The sequence below is a fragment of the Dermacentor albipictus genome, chromosome 2, assembly GCF_038994185.2.
Source record: "Dermacentor albipictus isolate Rhodes 1998 colony chromosome 2, USDA_Dalb.pri_finalv2, whole genome shotgun sequence".
Classification (NCBI taxonomy): Eukaryota; Metazoa; Arthropoda; class Arachnida; order Ixodida; family Ixodidae; genus Dermacentor; species Dermacentor albipictus.
In genome coordinates this window covers 27,624,616-27,644,272 of record NC_091822.1, presented here as the reverse complement: position 1 = coordinate 27,644,272, position 19,657 = coordinate 27,624,616, and the positions used below count along the sequence as shown (strand labels likewise).

Below are 19,657 nucleotides of genomic sequence, written 5' to 3'. Positions count from 1 at the left end.
ATGCAATGCCTCATGACCTCGAGCGTACCGGAATCTTGGAAGAACGCTAACATAATCCTAATCCATAAGAAAGAGGACGCCAAAGACTTGAAAAATTATAGACCGATCAGCTTACTGTCAGTTGCCTGCAAACTATTTACTAAGGTAATCGCAGATAGAATCAGGAACACCTTAGACTTCTGTCAAGCAAAGGACCAGGCAGGATTTCGTAAAGGCTACTCTACAATAGACCATATTCACACTATCAATCAGGTGATAGAGAAATGTACGGAATATAACCAACCCCCACATATAGCTTTCATTGATTACGAGAAAGCGTTTGATTCTGTCGAAACCTCAGCAGTCATGGAGGCATTACGGAATCAGGGTGTAGACGAGCCGTATGAAAAAATACTGAACGATATCTATAGCGGTTCCGCCGTCACCATAGTCCTCCATAAGCAAACCAACAAAATCCCCATAGAGAAAGGCGTCAGGCAGGGAGATACAATCTCTCCAATGCTATTCACAGCGTGTTTACAGGAGGTATTCAGAGACCTGAATTGGGAAGAATTGGGGATAAAAGTTAATGGAGAATACCTTAGTAACTTGCGATTCGCGGATGATATTGCCTTGCTTAGTAACTCAGGGGACCAATTGCAATGCATGCTCACTGACCTGGAGAGGCAAAGCAGAAGAGTGGGTCTAAAATTTAATCTGCAGAAAACTAAAGTAATGTTTAACAGTCTTGGAAGAGAACAGCAATTTACAATAGGTAGCGAGGCACTGGAAGTGGTAAGAGAATACATCTACTTAGGGCAGGTAATAACGGCGGATCCGGATCCTGAGACGGAAATAATCAGAAGAATAAGGATGGGCTCGGGTGCGTTTGGCAGGCATTCTCAGATCATGAACAGCAGGTTGCCATTATTCCTCAAGAGAAAAGTGTATAATAGCTGTGTCTTACCAGTACTCACCTACGGGGCAGAAACCTGGAGGCTTACAAAAAGGGTTATAATAAAATTGAGGACGACGCAACGATCTATGGAAAGAAGAATGATGGGTGTAACGTTAAGGGATAAGAAAAAAGCAGATTGGGTGAGGGAACAAGCGTGAGTTAATGACATCTTAGTTGAAATCAAGAAAAAGAAATGGGCATGGGCAGGACATGTAATGAGGAGGGAAGATAGCCGATGGTCATTGAGGGTTACGGACTGGATTTCAAGGGAAGCATAGCAGGGGGCGGCAGAAAGTTAGGTGGGCGGATGAGATTAAAAAGTTTGCAGGGACAGCATGGCCACAATTAGTACATGACCGGGGTTGTTGGAGAAGTATGGGAGAGGCCTTTGCCCTGCAGTGGGCGTAACCAGGCTGATGATGATGATGATCTGTCGAATGCTATGCGAATGGCTCTTGAAGACATACCAAGCGGTCTGCACGCACCCAACATTCGTAAGCAGATGCCCCATTTCATTCCTTTCATCACTTTCTGCACTTCCATGAAAAAAAAAAGCTACAACCAAACTTGCCTCGGCTTTATTATTTGTAGGCCTCATAATGGTTTTGGTCAAGAACAACATAAAGGGCGCTTTTCAGTTCTTCTCATCTGCACTAGTGGGCACACAACAAATCGCGAGCGGCAACGATAGTGGCCACGTTTACACTGATACGTTAGAAGTGTATCCTATTCATATGCCGACGCTTGTAACGCAGCCAAGATATTTGCCCACCCTTAGTGGAAATGTGCCCTATTAGGATAGCAGTGAAGACAAACGCCGCAGTTTCCGCAGCATGCCTGCCATGTGTTTCTATGTCACTGGCAGCTAAGCATGCCCATCTCCGTTTCTGTCCCCTCAAAGTGGACATGGCTATGTTATTGTCCCAAACTTGCCGATATTAACGACATTATTCCTCACTTATGCAGAAGAAACTGTCAATGTGCGTAATGTACTCACGAGAAGAAAAATAATTGCGTTTGGCGCGTTCGGCTTGCTCCGCCGGCCGCCATTTTTGTTTTGGTGTCCCGCACTGACAGCGGCAGCCGCCTGTTTGTCATCTCGCAGCAAGTGCGGGATGAAAAAAGAAAATGCTTCTTTTCGTGGGAAATTTAACCCGTGTTAATGATTTCACCCCTGAATTTGCATCAATTCGTTTAATAGAAAAGTGCGATCATTATGCGAGTAAATACGGCAAATGCTTACCACTGCACAAGATGGGCTCTGCTGCAATGATGGCTACGAGGTGGTGCCAGAGTAGCGCACTTCATCGGGTCGTCAATGACGCTACCGATACTGTATATGCAAACAAAGCGCTGCATGAGTGGAGGTCTGTTTGCAGTGGCTGCTGTGCATCACGCTTATGTGTCACCCATGCGCTGCCTCTCGCGATCTCCTGATTAGCGAGGCAGTCACATCACATTTCACTCCATTTGCATCGTGCCACACGAGACAAATTATCTGCGCTAGCCAGTATATCATGAAATGAAAACAGTTATGCAGCTGTGCTCAAATTTTGCATTAGGGAGTATCGTAATCATCCTTGGAATTTTTGTGATTTTTCTCTCACATCCACTGCTTCATTATCTTGTTGCCACTGTGGCCTCTGGTTTTGCTCGTACCATTAGTATAACTAGAAACGCGTACTATAAGGAACACCATTTATGGGCAATTACAGTGAACAACTGATTTTTTGGGCATGCCCTATAATTCGGACGCCTTCATGGAACAGTCACATACCCCATAGAACCAATGTATAAGAACGTCTGGAGTTTCAGATGCAAAACTTTTCGCCATCTGATTTTCCAGACTTTCTCGTTGTGTCTGCAGGTTCGAAACAGTATTAATTGAAGGCACTTGCATTTGGATTATATCACAGCCTCGAACTGGTGATCTCACACGCCAAAATGTGTATAAATCATCATATTCCTTGTACACATGTGTTAGTCATGTGTCCGCTGGGGTACAAATCTGGGAGTGTGGAACAGTTGTTTGAGATCACATTTCTATGTTTGCTTATTTTTCTTATAATTTGTTATGCCAGAGGTGAGTGCTGTGCCCTGTTTTCACTGCTAATGGGGATATTGGGGCTCTGTCAAGCTGCGATTAGGCAGGCTTTGTTTCCCGATCACCTTTCTTTTTTTTCACTGTGACTTTATTGTTTTGGTGTAAATAAAGTTATTTAATCGATTGATTGATTTTCTTTGAGAGCTGTTCGAATGGCTGTTTATCCTGGCACTCAGGTACCACTGCAGCCTGGCAGAGTACCTGCGGACTGGGGCAGCTGGCAAGGATCCCCAGGTACGGCTGAGCCTCCTCTGCCAACTGCTTGAGGCTGTCTGCCACCTAAGACAGCATGGCGTGGCCCACCGTGATCTCAAGGCTGACAACCTGCTACTTGACCTTTCCAAGGGTAGGTGGTCATTTCTGGATGCTGTGTGTCTGGTCACGTGTCATGCCAATGGTCCCATTGCTTGTGTCACGACAGGCAAGCATGTAACACTCCTGCAGCCTCGACCTTTACAAAAAGTTTAGATTGTAGATCAACAGTGAGAAGCCTATTAAGCTAGCTTTAAACCAATTGTCTGTGCTGTTAAGCTGCAAAAAAAGTGTTGAACACCTTTTTGCATGAACATATAAAACTAAATGGCTGCTGTCGTGCATATGTACAGCTGGATAAATGTACTGCAGGTACAGCATGTCCGAAGCTGGTCCTGTCAGACTTCGGCAGCTGCCTTGCCGACACCAACCTGCGACTTCACTTTGTCTCGCCCGAGGTCAACCGGGGCGGCAACCCAGCTCTCATGCCCCCTGAGGCAAGTGTTGTCTTTGTGAATGCTTCAAGCGAACCGGCTTTGCGCCACTGAAGTGTTGTGCTTCAAGTAAAGGATAGCAGGGGAGACAGCCTGAATCAAAATTCTTTGTTAACAATGAAACGTGCAAGCTAGAAAAAGCTTGTATTCTTGGGCCTACATTTAGTTAAAAGGGTAGGTTCAAGCATGGCATGTTATTGCTGAGTAGATATGCAAGGAGACGGGAAGCATGGAAACCAAAGGTTTTTGCTTTCATGAATGCAGGCATGTTGATCATCGGCATAGCGTCTATGCAATCTAGATATTGTGATGGTTATAGAAGCAGGAGCTAAACAACTCTTTATAAAATGTTAGAGCTTGAGAGGAAGGGAAAAAAATGTGTGCAGGCTTAAATGTTAAAACAGAAAATAAATGCTGGGAAAGCGTGAAAGACGCAGCAGGGCTAGGCTATCGTGTCAGCCATCATTCTTTATTCCGAACCCCCTGACACTTCGTTGTCTTCATTCAGACCCTCTCCAACTTCTTCGCAACGTCGACGTACAAATGATATCGAGAATGAAGGACCATGCATAATGGGATGTACTGGATGGGATGCATTTCATTGCCAAGAATTCATTGGCGGTCCACTTACTTTTGGGCTGCGATGCATGGAATGGTGTTTCGTGAGAGAAGTGGAACAACCCGCATTTTTATGACAAGTTCAACAATGCATACAGTCGATGACCGATAATTCGGATTCCACGGGGAACATAAATAAGTGCGAACTATTGCATGTCCGAAAAAACAGATGCATCCAAAAAAGATAATTTTATTTACATTTTAAGGCCCATGTGCATGGAATAAGTGGTCTATTCATTGCTGCACACACTTCCGCTTAGGTGCAGCGAAGTATGTCTGTATTTCTGCAAGTTTTGTGCTGTTGCTGTATGCCGGTGCAAGGACTGCAAAGGCTTGAGTCTGCATGTGAAGGCTCCGTAGCACACGGCACATCATCATCATCTGAGTTAGAATCGCTATTTGATGGTGAAAGAACTTGCTCATTTATTTCGTCATCGTTTAGTTTGGCACACAATAACACCGTGCTGTTGACATTTGCAAAGTCTTCAAATGTAATGGCAACAGAAATCGGCACACCGCAGCCTAGCAGGTTATCAGTGATGTCTGCATTTGAGAACATTGTTGTAGGTGGCAACTTCAGGATCTTCATTTGTGGAGTCATTTGGACTGTGACTCAAGGCTCATTCCAAGTCGAACTACGAGGCCTGTCGATAAATTCATGAGAAAGACTTCTTGGAGCCAGCAGGGAGCTGTCTGAAATGCAAACTATACAAACAAGCACAGAATAGTGGAACGTTGTCCAAAAAGTAAACTCAAACAGAATGGCAAGAGCAGGCCGTGCACGGGGTTGCTGGAATACAATATGATGATCGCGATGTTGATGCAAGCTATAATTCAGGCAAAGCCTCCAAGATTAGCATTTGAAGTTAAATCTACGAGGCATAGTGCTGCGACCAAGGTAATGCCTCAGGGATTACCGTGTAACATGTAATCTCTGAGGCCATACTTGATGCCTTGTCAAGGTTGCCAAAGGAGGTCATAGCGGCAGAGTCGGCGTACGCTATAGCCACGGTTAGAGTGTGGATAATTGAATGTAGAGCTGGCAGCTGTCCGAAATATTGCTTGTCTTTACGCATTAAGTGTATAGGGACATTGGCGGTGCCACAAAGCTGTTCGAATTATCGAGTATGTCCAGCTTATTGGCATCCAAATTATCCGTCGGCGACTGTATCTTGAAATTGGTGCCATCCTTAGAATTCGTTTCAATTGTGTATGCCTTGCTAACGTTGTATATGCCTTGCCAGCATTTCTGGTTGCATGGCGTGACTAAAGTTGAGAGATGAGTTTTCTTTTGTTTTGCCTTCGGTTGTGGTTCCCCTTTTGGTTGCGGTTCACACATTCCCATACACTGGGGCATGCACAGCTGTGATGTAAGTATGACCACGCGTGGTGCTTCTTTTCACGCTAGCTGCTCAGCCATTTCTTCTTCTGATGAAACGTGTTTTTGAGGCAGCATATTGATAGCCATAAATTTCACTATGCATTTTTCTTGATCTCTTACTGTATAACATATTTGTGTGCATACTGTTGGTGTTGGAAGTAAAGTGTTATTTAGACAAAATATTGCTGGCAATAAGCTTTTGCTGTATTTATGAGTTTTTAGTCATCTCGTACTGTACTTATTTACCGAATTGATGAGATGTCATTGAAAATGTTCTGGATGACATTGACAAATGACCGATAACAGCATTTGAAACAACCTTGGATTCATGAAGACCTGTTTTAACAAGAGAGCCTTAAAATAAACAAAAAAGAATGAAGAAAGGTTGTGACCGTGACAACACTTCTGCACACCAAAGATTGCATCAACCTTTATGCCAACCCTATCAAACAGTGGCACTGGGAACGAACAGCTGTGCCTTTTTCTCACTGTGTCAGCAGTTTTTGCCGTACATCTTCGGTCCTTGTCACACAGGCAGTAGCACAATCTTGTAATGCTGCCCTCTCTGAGCTGTAACCAAGACTCTGACCCAGGTTTACACGTTCATATAATATACACAATGCAATGATGATGTTTACGCCTGAGACCACTTATGTTACAGGTGTGGGGACGCGTTGTCATGTCGATTAAAAAAATGTTTGCAGGCTTTTCCTGTTTTTGTCGGAGAAAAAAGACCACACGAGACCTATCCTGCTATATATGTTATCAGTCATTTCTTGACGTATTCCATAACATTTTCATTGGCATCTCATTGAATAAGTAAGGTAATAAATGTTTGTTCACTAAAATTAAACGTTACAGTAAAAGCTCATTCATTCGAATTCCGTGGGGATGCTATGAAAATTTGAATTATGCAAAATTCGAACTAATGAAAGTTGGAGAAAAAATATGGCTTGGTGAAGACGCATATATAGTCCGAGCGTGTCTTAGCGTGCCTGGCGCACACACGCTACGTCACGTTGGTGAGGCAACAACGTCTATAGTTCAAAGCACTGGCACGGCCACCATAACCGGACACGGTCAACGCGGTCTGACGTGCCCGATGTTGAGATGGCTTTTGCACCATCCACGCATTCGTCGCGCCGACAGTCAAAGACAACCGTTCAAAGTGGTGCGCAGGTCGGCGGATCTCTCTATGCATGCTCTATGCATGCCAACAGCGCGTGCGTTTAAGTCTAGAGGGGACGGCATTTCCGCTGGCGCAGTGCAAGTGGCGTAGCGTGACTGGCCGCAACAATGCGCGCCGGGAATGTCAGACTGTGACACACGCCTTTGCGCCGCCGACGCTCGCTACAGGAACAAGAGCTGCACTTTAAAGTGCACTTGCGAAATGCACCACAACCAGTTCCGACGTTGGACTTCATTATACTTTCGTAGCTGCACTGTCTAAACACGTGTCCCAGCGATGCTTTCCTTTGAGTAACAGCCACGAATCTCAAAGGCTATGCTTTTTGGTACTGCGAGCACCCATAAACGTCATGGCTGCTATGTTTTAAATGTTACCTGATGCCACATTTCGGCAGAACACTTCGTAGAGAATGTGCATAGCCTACAAGATGTAACATGAAAAAAAATAATAAAAAATATAAATAAATAAAAGCATGCAGCGCCGTGTTCGAGTTTTTTATTTTTAATGTCTTGAGAGAGGGAGAGAACCAACCTGTAACAGAGGCATTGGCCATGCCTGGCCATTACCCCCTGAACAGCCTCCAGGCCTGCGCGTCACGTCATGTGACACCGACGACGTCGCTATACGCCGGCTGGGAGGGCCGCAAGCGCTTGCTGCATGCTCGTCTTGCGAGAACTGATGTCACATACAGGTTCCTCGACCGCCAGGTCCGCATGATTTATCAGGGTAATTGTAATAATTAATACTATTAAGGGAATCATACATATTTATTGATCACAGCAGACACTGTCTGTAAACATATTTACCACTACACAATGTTTGCGGCTGAAATGGTTGACAGCAAACGATATTGCGCTGTAATATAGACACATGTTGCCTTTAATACTGTGTACTATAAGATCATAACTGGCAGCCACAAGAAGTCATTGCACTGATAAGAGGCATGCACAGTAACAATACCCGAAAATACCCCGCAGGGGTATCTGTGTCAGCAGGCATTTGGTGTGTGGCTTAGCCGTGTCCGGGGAAAGGGGGATCCTGGGGGTTGAGCCGATGCCGGGTGTTCGGACATTTAAGGCCCCCCAGTGGAGGTAACATACCTCTTTGGCCTCTGCTTCATGTAGACGGCACCCCCGGACTGACCCACCCGGGGGGAATCGGCAGTCGCCTCTTCCTGTCTCTTTCTCCTCAAATCTTCATCTTTCTCTCTCACTTTCTGGCTTTTCCTGTCTTCTTCTCTCTTCTATTTACTTCCTTTCTCCTTGGTGGCAAGGATTAACCTTGTGTGGCTATCCTACATCCTACCCTGGGTACACCATATTTGGTTATAGTGACGGCGTACGACTGGCGTCGTGCAGACTTGTACACAAGCTCTGCCGCGTCTCCTCGTTGGGCTCCATGGTGGGTGGTCGGCACTGTTGCCTAAGTTTTATGTATTTTCATGGAAACTTCTTTCCCCCTACTTCCAGATCGCGCTTAGAAACGAGGGCGCACCGAAGTTGTCTTTCAGTTTTTTGGATGCCAAATCCAGAACTTCCCCTGCTTCCATGTTATTCACGCTGAAAAGTCAGACAAACCAGTGCAAACCATTTCACCATTCCTTGTTTCAAAGTCCTTGACTGATGTCTTTGGTCCAGGTTACAAGGCGTCGAGGACGGCAAACGGTGACCCCCTTTTGGAGCTCCATTATCAAAAGCAATATGAGAAACTACCGAAACTAGTGTCATTTTGGGAGACCCACGTAACAGTAACCCCACACTGTACAATAAATACCACCCGCGGTGTTGTGGCGGACGATGATTTGCTTGAGCTGACTGAAGCGGAACGCCTGGAGGGCTTCAGTGAGCAAAAAATGATCAATGTCAGAAGAATTAAGATGAGGCCGGATGGCAAAGAGATTCAGACAAAGCACCTAATAATCACCTTTGGTTCAAGTGTCCTGCCAGAGTCAATCGAGGCCGGGTACGTCAAGCTCCGTGTTAGGCCATACGTGCCAAATCCCCTTCGATGTTTCAAATGCCAGCGTTTCGGCCTCAGTTCGCAAAGCTGCTGAGGTCCGAAGCTTGCGAGAACTCTTTGCATTGTGTAAATTGCAATGGGAAGCACGCCGCGTACTCACACTCGTGCCCGTCTTGGGAAAAAAGAAATTGTCACGATCAAAGTAAAATAAAATATATCTTTCTAGGAGGCACGTAGGCGGATTTCATACCTGCCTAAGAGCAGATTTGCCGATGTGACGCATCAGGGGGCAGTGACACAGCGGCTTCCGGCGGCTGTCCGACCCACAAGCAGTAAGTCGGCAGTTACGCCATCTGCCCCCACGGCGGTCGCAGCTAGCCCTGCTTTGCCACCCCAGCAAAACGGGCCATCCACTTCCGGGCAGGTGGTCTCAAAGGTCTCGTCCAACGTTCCGAGACCTTCACGTCCAGCAAAGCGCTTGGAAGAGCGTGCGTCCAGCCCTTCGCAAAAGGCGATGGACACAACCACCAGCAAGACGGTGCCATCAGCGCCTAAGGAGCAGCGAGACTCTCTCGATCGCTCAAAAAAAGACAAAACTCGCGTCACGGCACCTTCAAAGGGCCCATGAACTAATCTCAATCTCTTAAACACACAGTACCAAATCCAGAACTCCAAGAATTTATCATAATGGAAACACAAATACTACAGTGGAATGTACAAGGACGTCTACATAACCTCGATGACATTAGAGAGGTACTACACAAACATAATGCAAGGTTGCTGTGTGTTCAAGAGACACATCCGAAACCCAGACAGACAAACTTTCTACGTCAGTACATAATCTATCGTAAAGACCGCAATGAGGCCAATGCCTCTGGAGGTGTTGAAATAGTCGCGGACAAGTCTGTAGCTTGTCAACAGGTCGCCCTCCAGACACCCCTTGAGGCAATGTCAGTTCGGGCAATCCTTTTTAACAAACTGGTGACTGTGTGTTCTATATACATACCGTCTAACTATCATCTGAGAAAAACTGATTTCTATAACCTAATTCATCAGCTTCCAGACCCCTGCATACTCGTGGAAGATTTTAATGCCCACAACACGATGTGGGAAGATTCGCGATGCGACGCTAGAGGTCGATTTATTGAAAATATTCTTCTGACCTATAGTGCCTGCTTGTTTAATAAGAAAGAACTGACTATTACCGTGTCCAACACAATGCGTATTCAGTAATAGATATAGCAGTCGGTTCTTCTTCTCTTCTGCCTCACCTAGAATGGTCCATGATCAATAAATTGTATGAAAGTGACCACTTTGCTGTAACATTAAACCTGATAACTCTGTATGAGAACTCTCTGGATATTCCTCGATGGAAATTAGCATCAGTGGATTGGGAGCATTTTAAAGAATTGTCTTATTTACCACAAGATTTTATAAATGATTTTACTATAGGTGATGCTGTTGCATATTTTACCGCTTTTATTATTGATGCAGCCGAAAAGTTTGTCCCGCAGACGAATGGTGGTTCACTTACAAGACATGTTCCCTGGTGGAACGAAGGCTGTAGATAGGCACGAAAGAGACAGAACAAGGCATGGGGCGTATTTTGCAGATTGCCTAATGCCGAAAATCTAACTCATTTTAAAGAAATAAAATCACAGGGGAGGCGGACACGACGTCAGGCAAAGAAAGAAAGTTGGGTGAGGTTCCTCTCTGGCATTAATTCATACATGCAGGAGGCAAAAGTGTGGAATGGCTTAAGAAAGCTAAAAGGGCGACAAATCCATCCATTACCTCTGGTGATCAACCAAGGGAATACCTTGCAAGACCAGGCAGACTCTCTCGGGGAACAATTTGAATGTGGATCGAGTTCAATCCACTATTCTCAGTGTTTCCTTAAATACAAAGAAATAGAACTTGAGCCATTCGTACGTAAATGCAGGCACGTCGAAGTGTATAACCGGCCATTGAGTATTGCCGAGTTGAGAGCTGCCTTGATCACATGCAAGAGCACTGCACCAGGACTTGACTGAGTCATGTATGACATGATAAAAAACACACACACTGCTCACACTACACTATTTGGGCTGCCAGATACCTTCCACACACATGAAAAGAAGCAATTGTGGTCCCTGTTTTGAAGCAAAGGAAAGGCACATCCATGGTGGCAAGTTATCGCCCAATAGCTCTTACAAGCTGCCTGTGTAAGCTTTTTGAAAAAATGACTAATCGCAGACTCATACATTTCCTTGAGCTCAACAATATACTTTATCCCTATCAGTGTGGCTTCAGAGAAGGCCGGTCGACAACGGATCATCTTGTGCGCATTGGAGTATATATCCACGATGCATTTGCACATAAACAGTTTTTCCTATCGATATTCCTCTATATGGAGAGGGCGTATGACACAACATGGCGTTATGGGATCTTGAAAGACTTGTCGAGAATGGGCATCTGTGGAAATATGCTAAAAATAATTTAAAGCTATTTGTTAAATAGTTGCTTCCTCATGAAAATCGGCAATGTATTGTTGCGACCGTTTACACAAAAAACTGGTGTACCCCAGGGAGGCGTGCTTAGTTGCACGCACTTTATTGTGAAGATGCACATGCTTCGTGCTTCATTATCACCTATCATTTTTATTCCGTCTATGTGGACGACATTCAAATCGGCTTGAAATCCTGTAACCTCGCAGTGTGCGAGAGACAGGTACAGCAGGGCCTGAACAAGGTGTCCAAGTGGACAGACAAGAACGGATTTAAAATCAACCCCCACAAAAGTTCTTGTGTTCTTTTTACAAGAAAGAGAGGTTTGGTTCCAGATCCTTGTGTTCAACTGTGTGGACATCAAATACCTATCAACAAAGAACATAAATTTCTATGTATTATACTTGACTATAGGCTCACTTTTGTTTCACACATTAAATATCTTAAAGAAAAATGTTAAGGACAATTAACTCACTTAAAATTTTATCCCACACAACATGGGGTAGCGACAGGAAGTGTCTGATGAATGTTTATCAGAGCCTAATTCGATCACGATTAGACTATGGTGCCGCCAATATAACTCTGCCGCTCCAAGCACACTAAAGATTCTAGATCCTGTCCACCATCTAGGTATCCGCGTAGCCACTGGTGCTTTCAGGACAAGCCCTATTGAAAGCTTATACGCAGAATCAAATGAGTGGTCACTCCACCTGCAGAGAACTTACATCAGCCTCACATATTTCCTGAAAGTACGGTCCAATCGTCAACATCCATGTTTTAATACCGCTAATGATATGACGTGTGCTACACTTTTCCATAATCGTCCCTCTGTAAGACAGCCTTTCTTGCTGCGTGTGAGGGAGCTGAGTGATGAAATGCATATCCCACTCCCCGAGCTTTGCTTAATGCATCCAACCAAGCTGTTACCACCTTGGGAGTGGCAGGTGGTAGAATGTGACATATCCCTAGAATGCAGATTGACATTTCGGAGCCCAATATGGGTGCCTTGTTCACTGAACAAGGCACCCGTGAACAAGGCGCCCGTATTGGGCGCCGAAATGTCAATCTGTATTTTGAATTTTTTCAGTTGGCGAGTGTACGTTTATTCAGCCATGTTCTTTCCTCGCCAGACGAGTTTTCGTCAAACCCTAGACATCCTTTCTAGAAGTTGCAAAGCACGCACCAGAGATCGAAATCCGAATGCATTTCCTAGAACTCCAGCACAAGCACTAATGCACAGAGTTCTGCACAAACGCTTAGAAGTCAAATGCCGAGTTGTCCTATGCAGCTGTCACCCCATCCTTCTTGGAATCTGATGTACTGCATCCCGAAACAAGTATCTTTACGGTCGAGGCCTACGCACTGTTGTCCGCTGTGAAGCATATAAGAAAATAAAAACTTCTGAAAGCAGCTATATATACAGACTCCCTAAGCGTCGTGAAGGCCCTGATGTCACTCTATACACACAAAAATCCAGTATTTAATGAACTCTATTCCATCTTGCGCAAAGCGTACATATCTAACCAGCATATCATTATATGCTGGGTGCCTGGCCATGGGGACATCGAGGGTAACATTCTGGTGGATGAGATGGCCACGTCCATCGCATCGCAAGCTGTTAACCCTACTGCTGCAGTCTCTGTCACAGATCTAAAACCCTTCTTACAAAGGAAACTTCGAAACCACTGGCAACGCGTGTGGGACGCAAAAATAAATAATAAACTGCAATGTATAAAGCCACAGTTAGGTTCTTGGCCCTCCTCAACAAAATCACGGTGAACAGATGTCCTATTCTGTCGTCTCAGAATAGCATACACCTTTGGCACTCATAATTTTCTACTTACTGGAAATGAACCTCCAACCTGTGGTAGATGCGGGGAGAGGCTGACCATCCTCCACGTCCTCCTGGAGTGTCGGGAGGCCGAAGCTGAGAGAAAGGAATATTTTCCACTGGCATACCGTTATTACATCCCCCTTCACCCGGCCATGTTTCTTGGCCAAGAACCGCTATTTAACACCAAAGCAGTCCTCGGTTTCATGAATGATGTTGTCTTACATGTTACAAGTCCATTAAATTCGTGGAGCATCCTCGTTCCACTGCAATAATTGTTTTGCATAGCAACTGCCTCCAGGCCCTTGTGTTTCAAGGGCTATAAGAAGGCATTAGTGCTCTAGCCAACTTTAGAATCTGATATATTTTATACATCGTATCATTCTTTTGAAATGCATCTTAATGTTCATAGTACACCTCATATGTCCTCACCATAATCTTATTATGCCGATATTACGCACTTTAGAGTGACTATTTTTATGGCGCCTTTACAGCCACATCACACCGATTTCATAGAACTGATAACTACACTGCGAACTCATTACCACGGGCATGGCACTCTTTGGCCATACTTGGCCCTTGTGCCATTAAACATCAAACATTCATTCATACAATACCCGAAAATAGCCATTTGCTTTTAAAGTACGCATTAGAAGCCTCAGTATAATGACAGAAAGCAGATCATAGCACACTGCAATGCCAAAGCCATGCCAAAAGTTAGAACACGAAAACCATACTGCCATTTTAATTGTAGGTTAGACAAAAATATTATTTCACTCATTTATCAGATTGAAAAATGCTGCACTTCAAAGGCATCAAACAGAACACATTGCATTTCAGAGTCAAAGGCATGCAAAAAAACCACTGTCCATCAAACACACTGGTAGCCAAATTGTGCACTATAGTAGAATAAATAAGTGACGCAAAGAACCACTTATTGCACTGCTACAGGTAGGGGCATCTACTAGAAATCCCAATGCACAAACCAAATTACACAATATCTCTGCATGCACTCTGCACAAGAAAAGCACACACAGCCTCAAGTTATCGCAAATAAGTCATTCACCAACCACAGCAAGAACTGTCTGAGGTTTAGTTCAATGAGAAAAAAGGAAACATATTGCATTGAGATGCCGAAAACACTACTATTTCAAATTACAAGACAGCGAACTGCCGTTTAAATCTAGGCTAGATAATATGCATGACACAAACAAAAGAAGGCTCATTGTACTGCAACAGACAGAAATTGGCCGAAGAAATCACATCAGAAAACTGAAATGAAATACCCGCAGTGCAATTTAACACAATTAAATGTGCAGAGTACAAGGTACGGAAAATTACTTTTCAAGAAAGATTTGAGCTTTTCGGTTTTTTGCCCTCTGTTATTTTTTAATATTTAGATGATCATTCCTTCGTTTGCACAAGTTGTTCAGCGTTATTTTTGCTGCACAGTTTGCAACCAGTACGACAAGGAGCTCGTAGGCGTGTCCATTTTCACATGCATCGATGTCCTCTAGCCTCGGCAGAGAGTCTAAAGTCAGTTGCCGAACAACACTCCTTTGGTTGGGCCCATGGAGAAACTGTGTGCAGGCACTTCGTGTCACAAGCTTTGTAACTACAACCTCCATGTGTGTGACTACTGTAATCACAAAGGCAGAGGGAAATTGGAGGCCACCTCGGTCCAGTTGTCCGATTAAGGAATGGATGTCTTCATCCATTTCGGTCTCATTTCCAGAAACAACCAAGTGCCCTCGGCAGCTTTCATACTTTAGTACTCTCATTGTAGCATGCCCACTATACCCACCAACATAACCAATAACTGGCATTCGTGCTCTGAGCGTGTCAAGGTCACCTTTGCTAACATGAGCACTAAAGGAAGTGCCTATATCTCTGACATCTCTGTGTTTTTTCAATGCCTCTGAAGTCATCAGTCCTCATCCTTGGGAGGGCAATTTGAAGGCGAATTCAGCCCTCTGTTTCACAGAGTTGTCAAACAGATACGTGGTACTGCCCATCAGCCATCTGCCGGTTCCTTCCAAAATGACTCTCGAGAGGGTCCGTTTGGACATCCCATAGTAGGACGTACTTGAAGTGAAGCTCACTTATGCAGTACTTTACCAATTCCAACAAGGATTGAGTACAGAGCCTTAGGCCACTCAATGTCTCCTTGGTAAGGACTCCAGTGTCATGCCCATAAAATTCCCAGACGTCCCAGCTACTTCTGGGTCACCTGTATGGTATGACATAAGTTCTTCGTAAACATTACGATGATGGAAGCCTTTATTTGGTGTCTTTACATTGACAATACTACACCAGTGAATGATTTTGATGAAATCTGCTGTTGCTGGCGCATGCTGAAAACTGGCTTCACCACTGCGAGCTTCCAGTGATGAAGTGCGGATTAAAAACCTGCAGTACCAGCTTAACATTCCGCCGTTCCAAGTTGCTTGGATAAAGTGCCTTTGTCGTCAAGCCATAGCCAGACTTTAGCAGCAGAGATGACTCCTCTTTATGTAAATCTCAAATGCCTAAATAAGGCAGTCATTTTGAATTCAGGATGAACATCATTGTTGAAAAGCTCGAAGCACGGGTAGAAAAAGCAAGTGCCTGCATTTTTTTGGTTCAGCCAATTATTTCTTATGCACTTGTAGAGATGCACAGCATCTACCACATAAAATGGCGGTCGACCTGGGTCTGCCGCATGTGGGTAAACATGGCAAAGCATCGGCTTTGGCAGAAACATCTATATTGCCTTCCTGTTTAGTGAGTTACTGTCACAGACAACAGCTATGACCCTGTACCCAATCTCTTCTAAGCGTAAGATTACCTTCTTCTGCATGGCATGAAGTTGGTTGCCATGTATGGTTTTTACTGGAAGAATGTGTGCTACCTCCCTGAATGTACCCAGCAGACTTTGAACCATAAATAAGTGTACTGATGTGGCTGCCTCGAAATTCACTGCAACACCACATATGTTTCCACCTTTGTAATCAAAACAAGGCTTGATATGAATTTTGTCAAGCATCAACGTCACAGTGTGTTGATGTGGCTGCAGATGTTTAAATCTCTGGGAAGCATACTGAAGGAAAGTTGTATCACAAGAATCAATTTCTGGGCATATTTGAACAGATGAGCACACTTTCCTGATGGTGCTCGGTTGGAGCAAGGTTAGTGCACTTGTTCTTCTCAAAGACATGTAGGCCTGCAAAGATATTGTGTGGAGAATGCATGCAAACACCATTACCTGGGTGCTGTACTGAATACGCTCTGCAGAAAGCAGTGGTAGCTGTTCCTTCATAAACTTCACAGCCCCTTTCTTGTCTTTATTAGTGCTTCCTTCCACTATGTCTAGAAGGGAATCTATTGTAAGCGACAGGTGGCGAGAACTACAGCGCTCCTCAGACAGCATGCACAGGTTGTCCAAAATTTCCAACAAGGAGCTTACTTTGCGAACTGAGTCCGTACAACAGTGTTACTGAGGTACTTGAGCACGGAGCCTTGATAGCAGACAGACACTTGAAGGTTTCTAAACACTGTCAATGACGCCTTTAACCAAGGTTCACGATCGTCGGTGATGTTCGAAAACATATTGCACTTTTCTTTATGGATCACAGTCCACTTCACTGCCACTGATGCCACTTGCAAGCGCGCCTTGAGTTCTTCGAGGGACGAAAAGTGGTCTCTCTCCTGCTCCGCTTCATGTGAAGCCAGTGACTCTTCGACAGTACAGGCCAGTTGGGAAGCTTCTAGTCAGCTCTTCTTGGCATCAGGTGCTTCTCTCGTGCTGTTGTCTGGTGCTGAAACGTACGAAGGACGGCCCAAAAAAACAGTAGTCACAGATCCATGGCGCAACCACGGTACTGGCAGCGCAACTGTAAGAACGTTTCCTGCTCTTGGACCTGTGTATGAAGTCGTGCTCTCGATGCATGAAGCGTGGAAACCATCTGCGCAAATCTGCAGCAACGTACTAACGTCTCGTAAACGCCTGAGAAGCCATTTATTAAAATAATGTAATGCTCTCCCCTTTGTGTAAGCGTGTCTACAGTCTGGGCACGATAAGTCTATCTGGGCTTTGGAAATATCACACTAAAAGTGCTTAACAAGTACGAGCAACCAGGAGCACAAAACAGGACCATCAAGAATTCTTACCTTAGTCTACGAAGTGGGCGCGAAGTCCTTCCTAGGAATGGCGCATAGCCACTTGAAAGTATCATCGTCTTTAGGGAAAGAAAACACTTGTATCCTCTTCCCGTATCATAGTTGCCGGTGCACCCTGGCACAAAACACTTACTTGGCGTTTTAGCACCCACTGCACATCGCGCACGGAAACAAAATTGCTGCAAAACAACAAAGGGAAACTATAAGCGCGAACACGCCGCTCCAACCAACCGGTCCGCGCGCTGCCAGGAGCGTGAAAAAACGAGGCTAAATTCATGTCGCTGACGCTGTGGCTTCTGGAAGTGTCAGCCTGCTGGATATGATGTCAAAATTTGGGGCGCAGGCCTGAAAAGTGTTCAGGGGGTAATGGCCTGGCCGGGCACAACCGTGTCTCTTTCGTCTCTCTCCAGTCAGGCCAAATGAAGGGCCGCAGATGGAAAGAGCAAAGCTACATGGCTGGCGCAGCGACTCCAGCGTCGTCAATGTGCTCCGATGCACTAGCACTTTCCCCACCCACGATGGTGCGGTGTTCTCCTGGTTAGATGCCAGTGCGCCCTGGTTAGATGCCTTGACAGACTTCACTACATGATGAGTTATTGATCATGCTTCAAAATGTGCCAGCTGGATGTGGCTACTGTTGATCAGTCAAGCTGGTGCAGGACAAAGCCGGTCCGCACCACGTAACGTGGCCAGACGAGTACACTGGCTGAGCCCTCTTCGGTTCACTGAGGACAACCGTGTTTGGCTTACGTTTTGCACGACATAGGTAAAGCCCCTGAAACGTCATATAGTAGTGACACGCTTTGAAGAGTGCTGTTTCCTCCTCGCGTGCCCTTGCCAAGGCCACTGCTGAATCGCTATTTAGTCTTTGATTAAATCGACTGTCATTCCATCTTCTCCTGCCATTTTTCCCCTGGGACATGTCTTGCAAGCTCCTTTCAAGTTCATAGCTAGTTATAAAAGGAGCCTGTCGATCCTGTTCATCACTACTTCCAGTGAAGGTTGCATTGCTGCTCTGCATGGTTACTCAAGCATATTTCTATTTAATAATGCCAACTGTTATATTTACCACCACCAGCTGGTATTAGGTATTGATATGTGGCTTATATGATCCACATCCTCTACTAATTAAACAATTCCCAATAGGGCACACAGTTGCATAACAGCGTGGACTGAAAGAAAGATGGACAGAGGAAACCTTGTTTCAACACGCCACTCATGCAGCTGCGATGTTCCATACAGGTCTCATGCATGTGTGCGTTTATGGTATGCTGGGTTCAGGATTCTTTGTGTGCAATATGACTTGCAAAAGGTGCCTTCTCTAAAAAAAATAAACTGCAGAAGTCTGACGTGTGTCACAGTGCAAGCACCACATTACCCCTTTGCCCTGGACAGGTTGCAGGAGCCGAGCCAGGCCTGCTTTCGGTGATAGATTACCAGCGAGCCGACCTGTGGGCAGCGGGAACGCTAGCCTATGAGTTGTATGGGGCGCCAAACCCCTTTTACCACCAGGACAGCCGAACTTATGCAGAATCGGACTTGCCCCAGCCACCAGACGCCATGCCTCCTGTGGTGCGAGCCTTGGTCCAGGATATGCTGCGTAGGGACCCAAGACAGGTGAGAAGGGCTTCTCCTACAGGCTGTCTTGGTGAAATGTTTCGGACTAGCATGTGACCAATCGCTACACAAAAGAGCCATACAACAGATTGCTGCTGTACATTACACTTCTTCTACAAAACTTCTTTTTACAAAGTACGAAATTCTTCCAGTGTTCTGTTTATATAATTATAGGCTGATGCTGTGTTATAAAGCTTTTGTTAAGTATGGTACCAATATCATAATTAATCTTGCTAAGTTAAAAGCAAACACAAGTGTTCATTCAACCATGCGCAAAGAAATGTGTACTGTACCCACCCCTAGAACTTTTTATGATGAACAATCTTTGTCCTATGAGCTACCTTCCCTTCTGAACCTATTAAACCATAAAGATTTTGATCCTTCGTGTAATCAAAATTCTCTCATTAAATGTTTCACCCAGTCCATTTATTTTCAGGAATAGTCCATCCTTTCGAATTTTTTTCCCTCTACTTGTCGATCGCTGTTTGTCATGTTCATGCCATTTTAAGCCTATGCAATTGGGTTGTATTGTTCTTGTGCTTTGTTACAAAACTTTTTGGTTGCTCGATGTTATGTAATATTCGTTGATTTATTCGAACTCTTTGTGCTTGACTGACCGTCATCCTGCTGT

At 44.9% G+C, this 19,657-nt stretch overlaps 1 protein-coding gene across 1 annotated transcript in view; it reads left to right on the top strand.

The window, feature by feature from the left end:
• LOC135897895 (serine/threonine-protein kinase Pink1, mitochondrial-like) overlaps positions 1–19,657 on the top strand; it is an 88,024-nt gene that overhangs the window by 58,526 nt on the left and 9,841 nt on the right. The window contains exons 6-8 of the mRNA XM_065426580.2: positions 3,218–3,387; positions 3,666–3,790; positions 18,805–19,026. Of these exons, the coding sequence (XP_065282652.1) occupies positions 3,218–3,387; positions 3,666–3,790; positions 18,805–19,026 (517 nt within the window). The remainder of the gene's footprint in view (positions 1–3,217; positions 3,388–3,665; positions 3,791–18,804; positions 19,027–19,657) is intronic.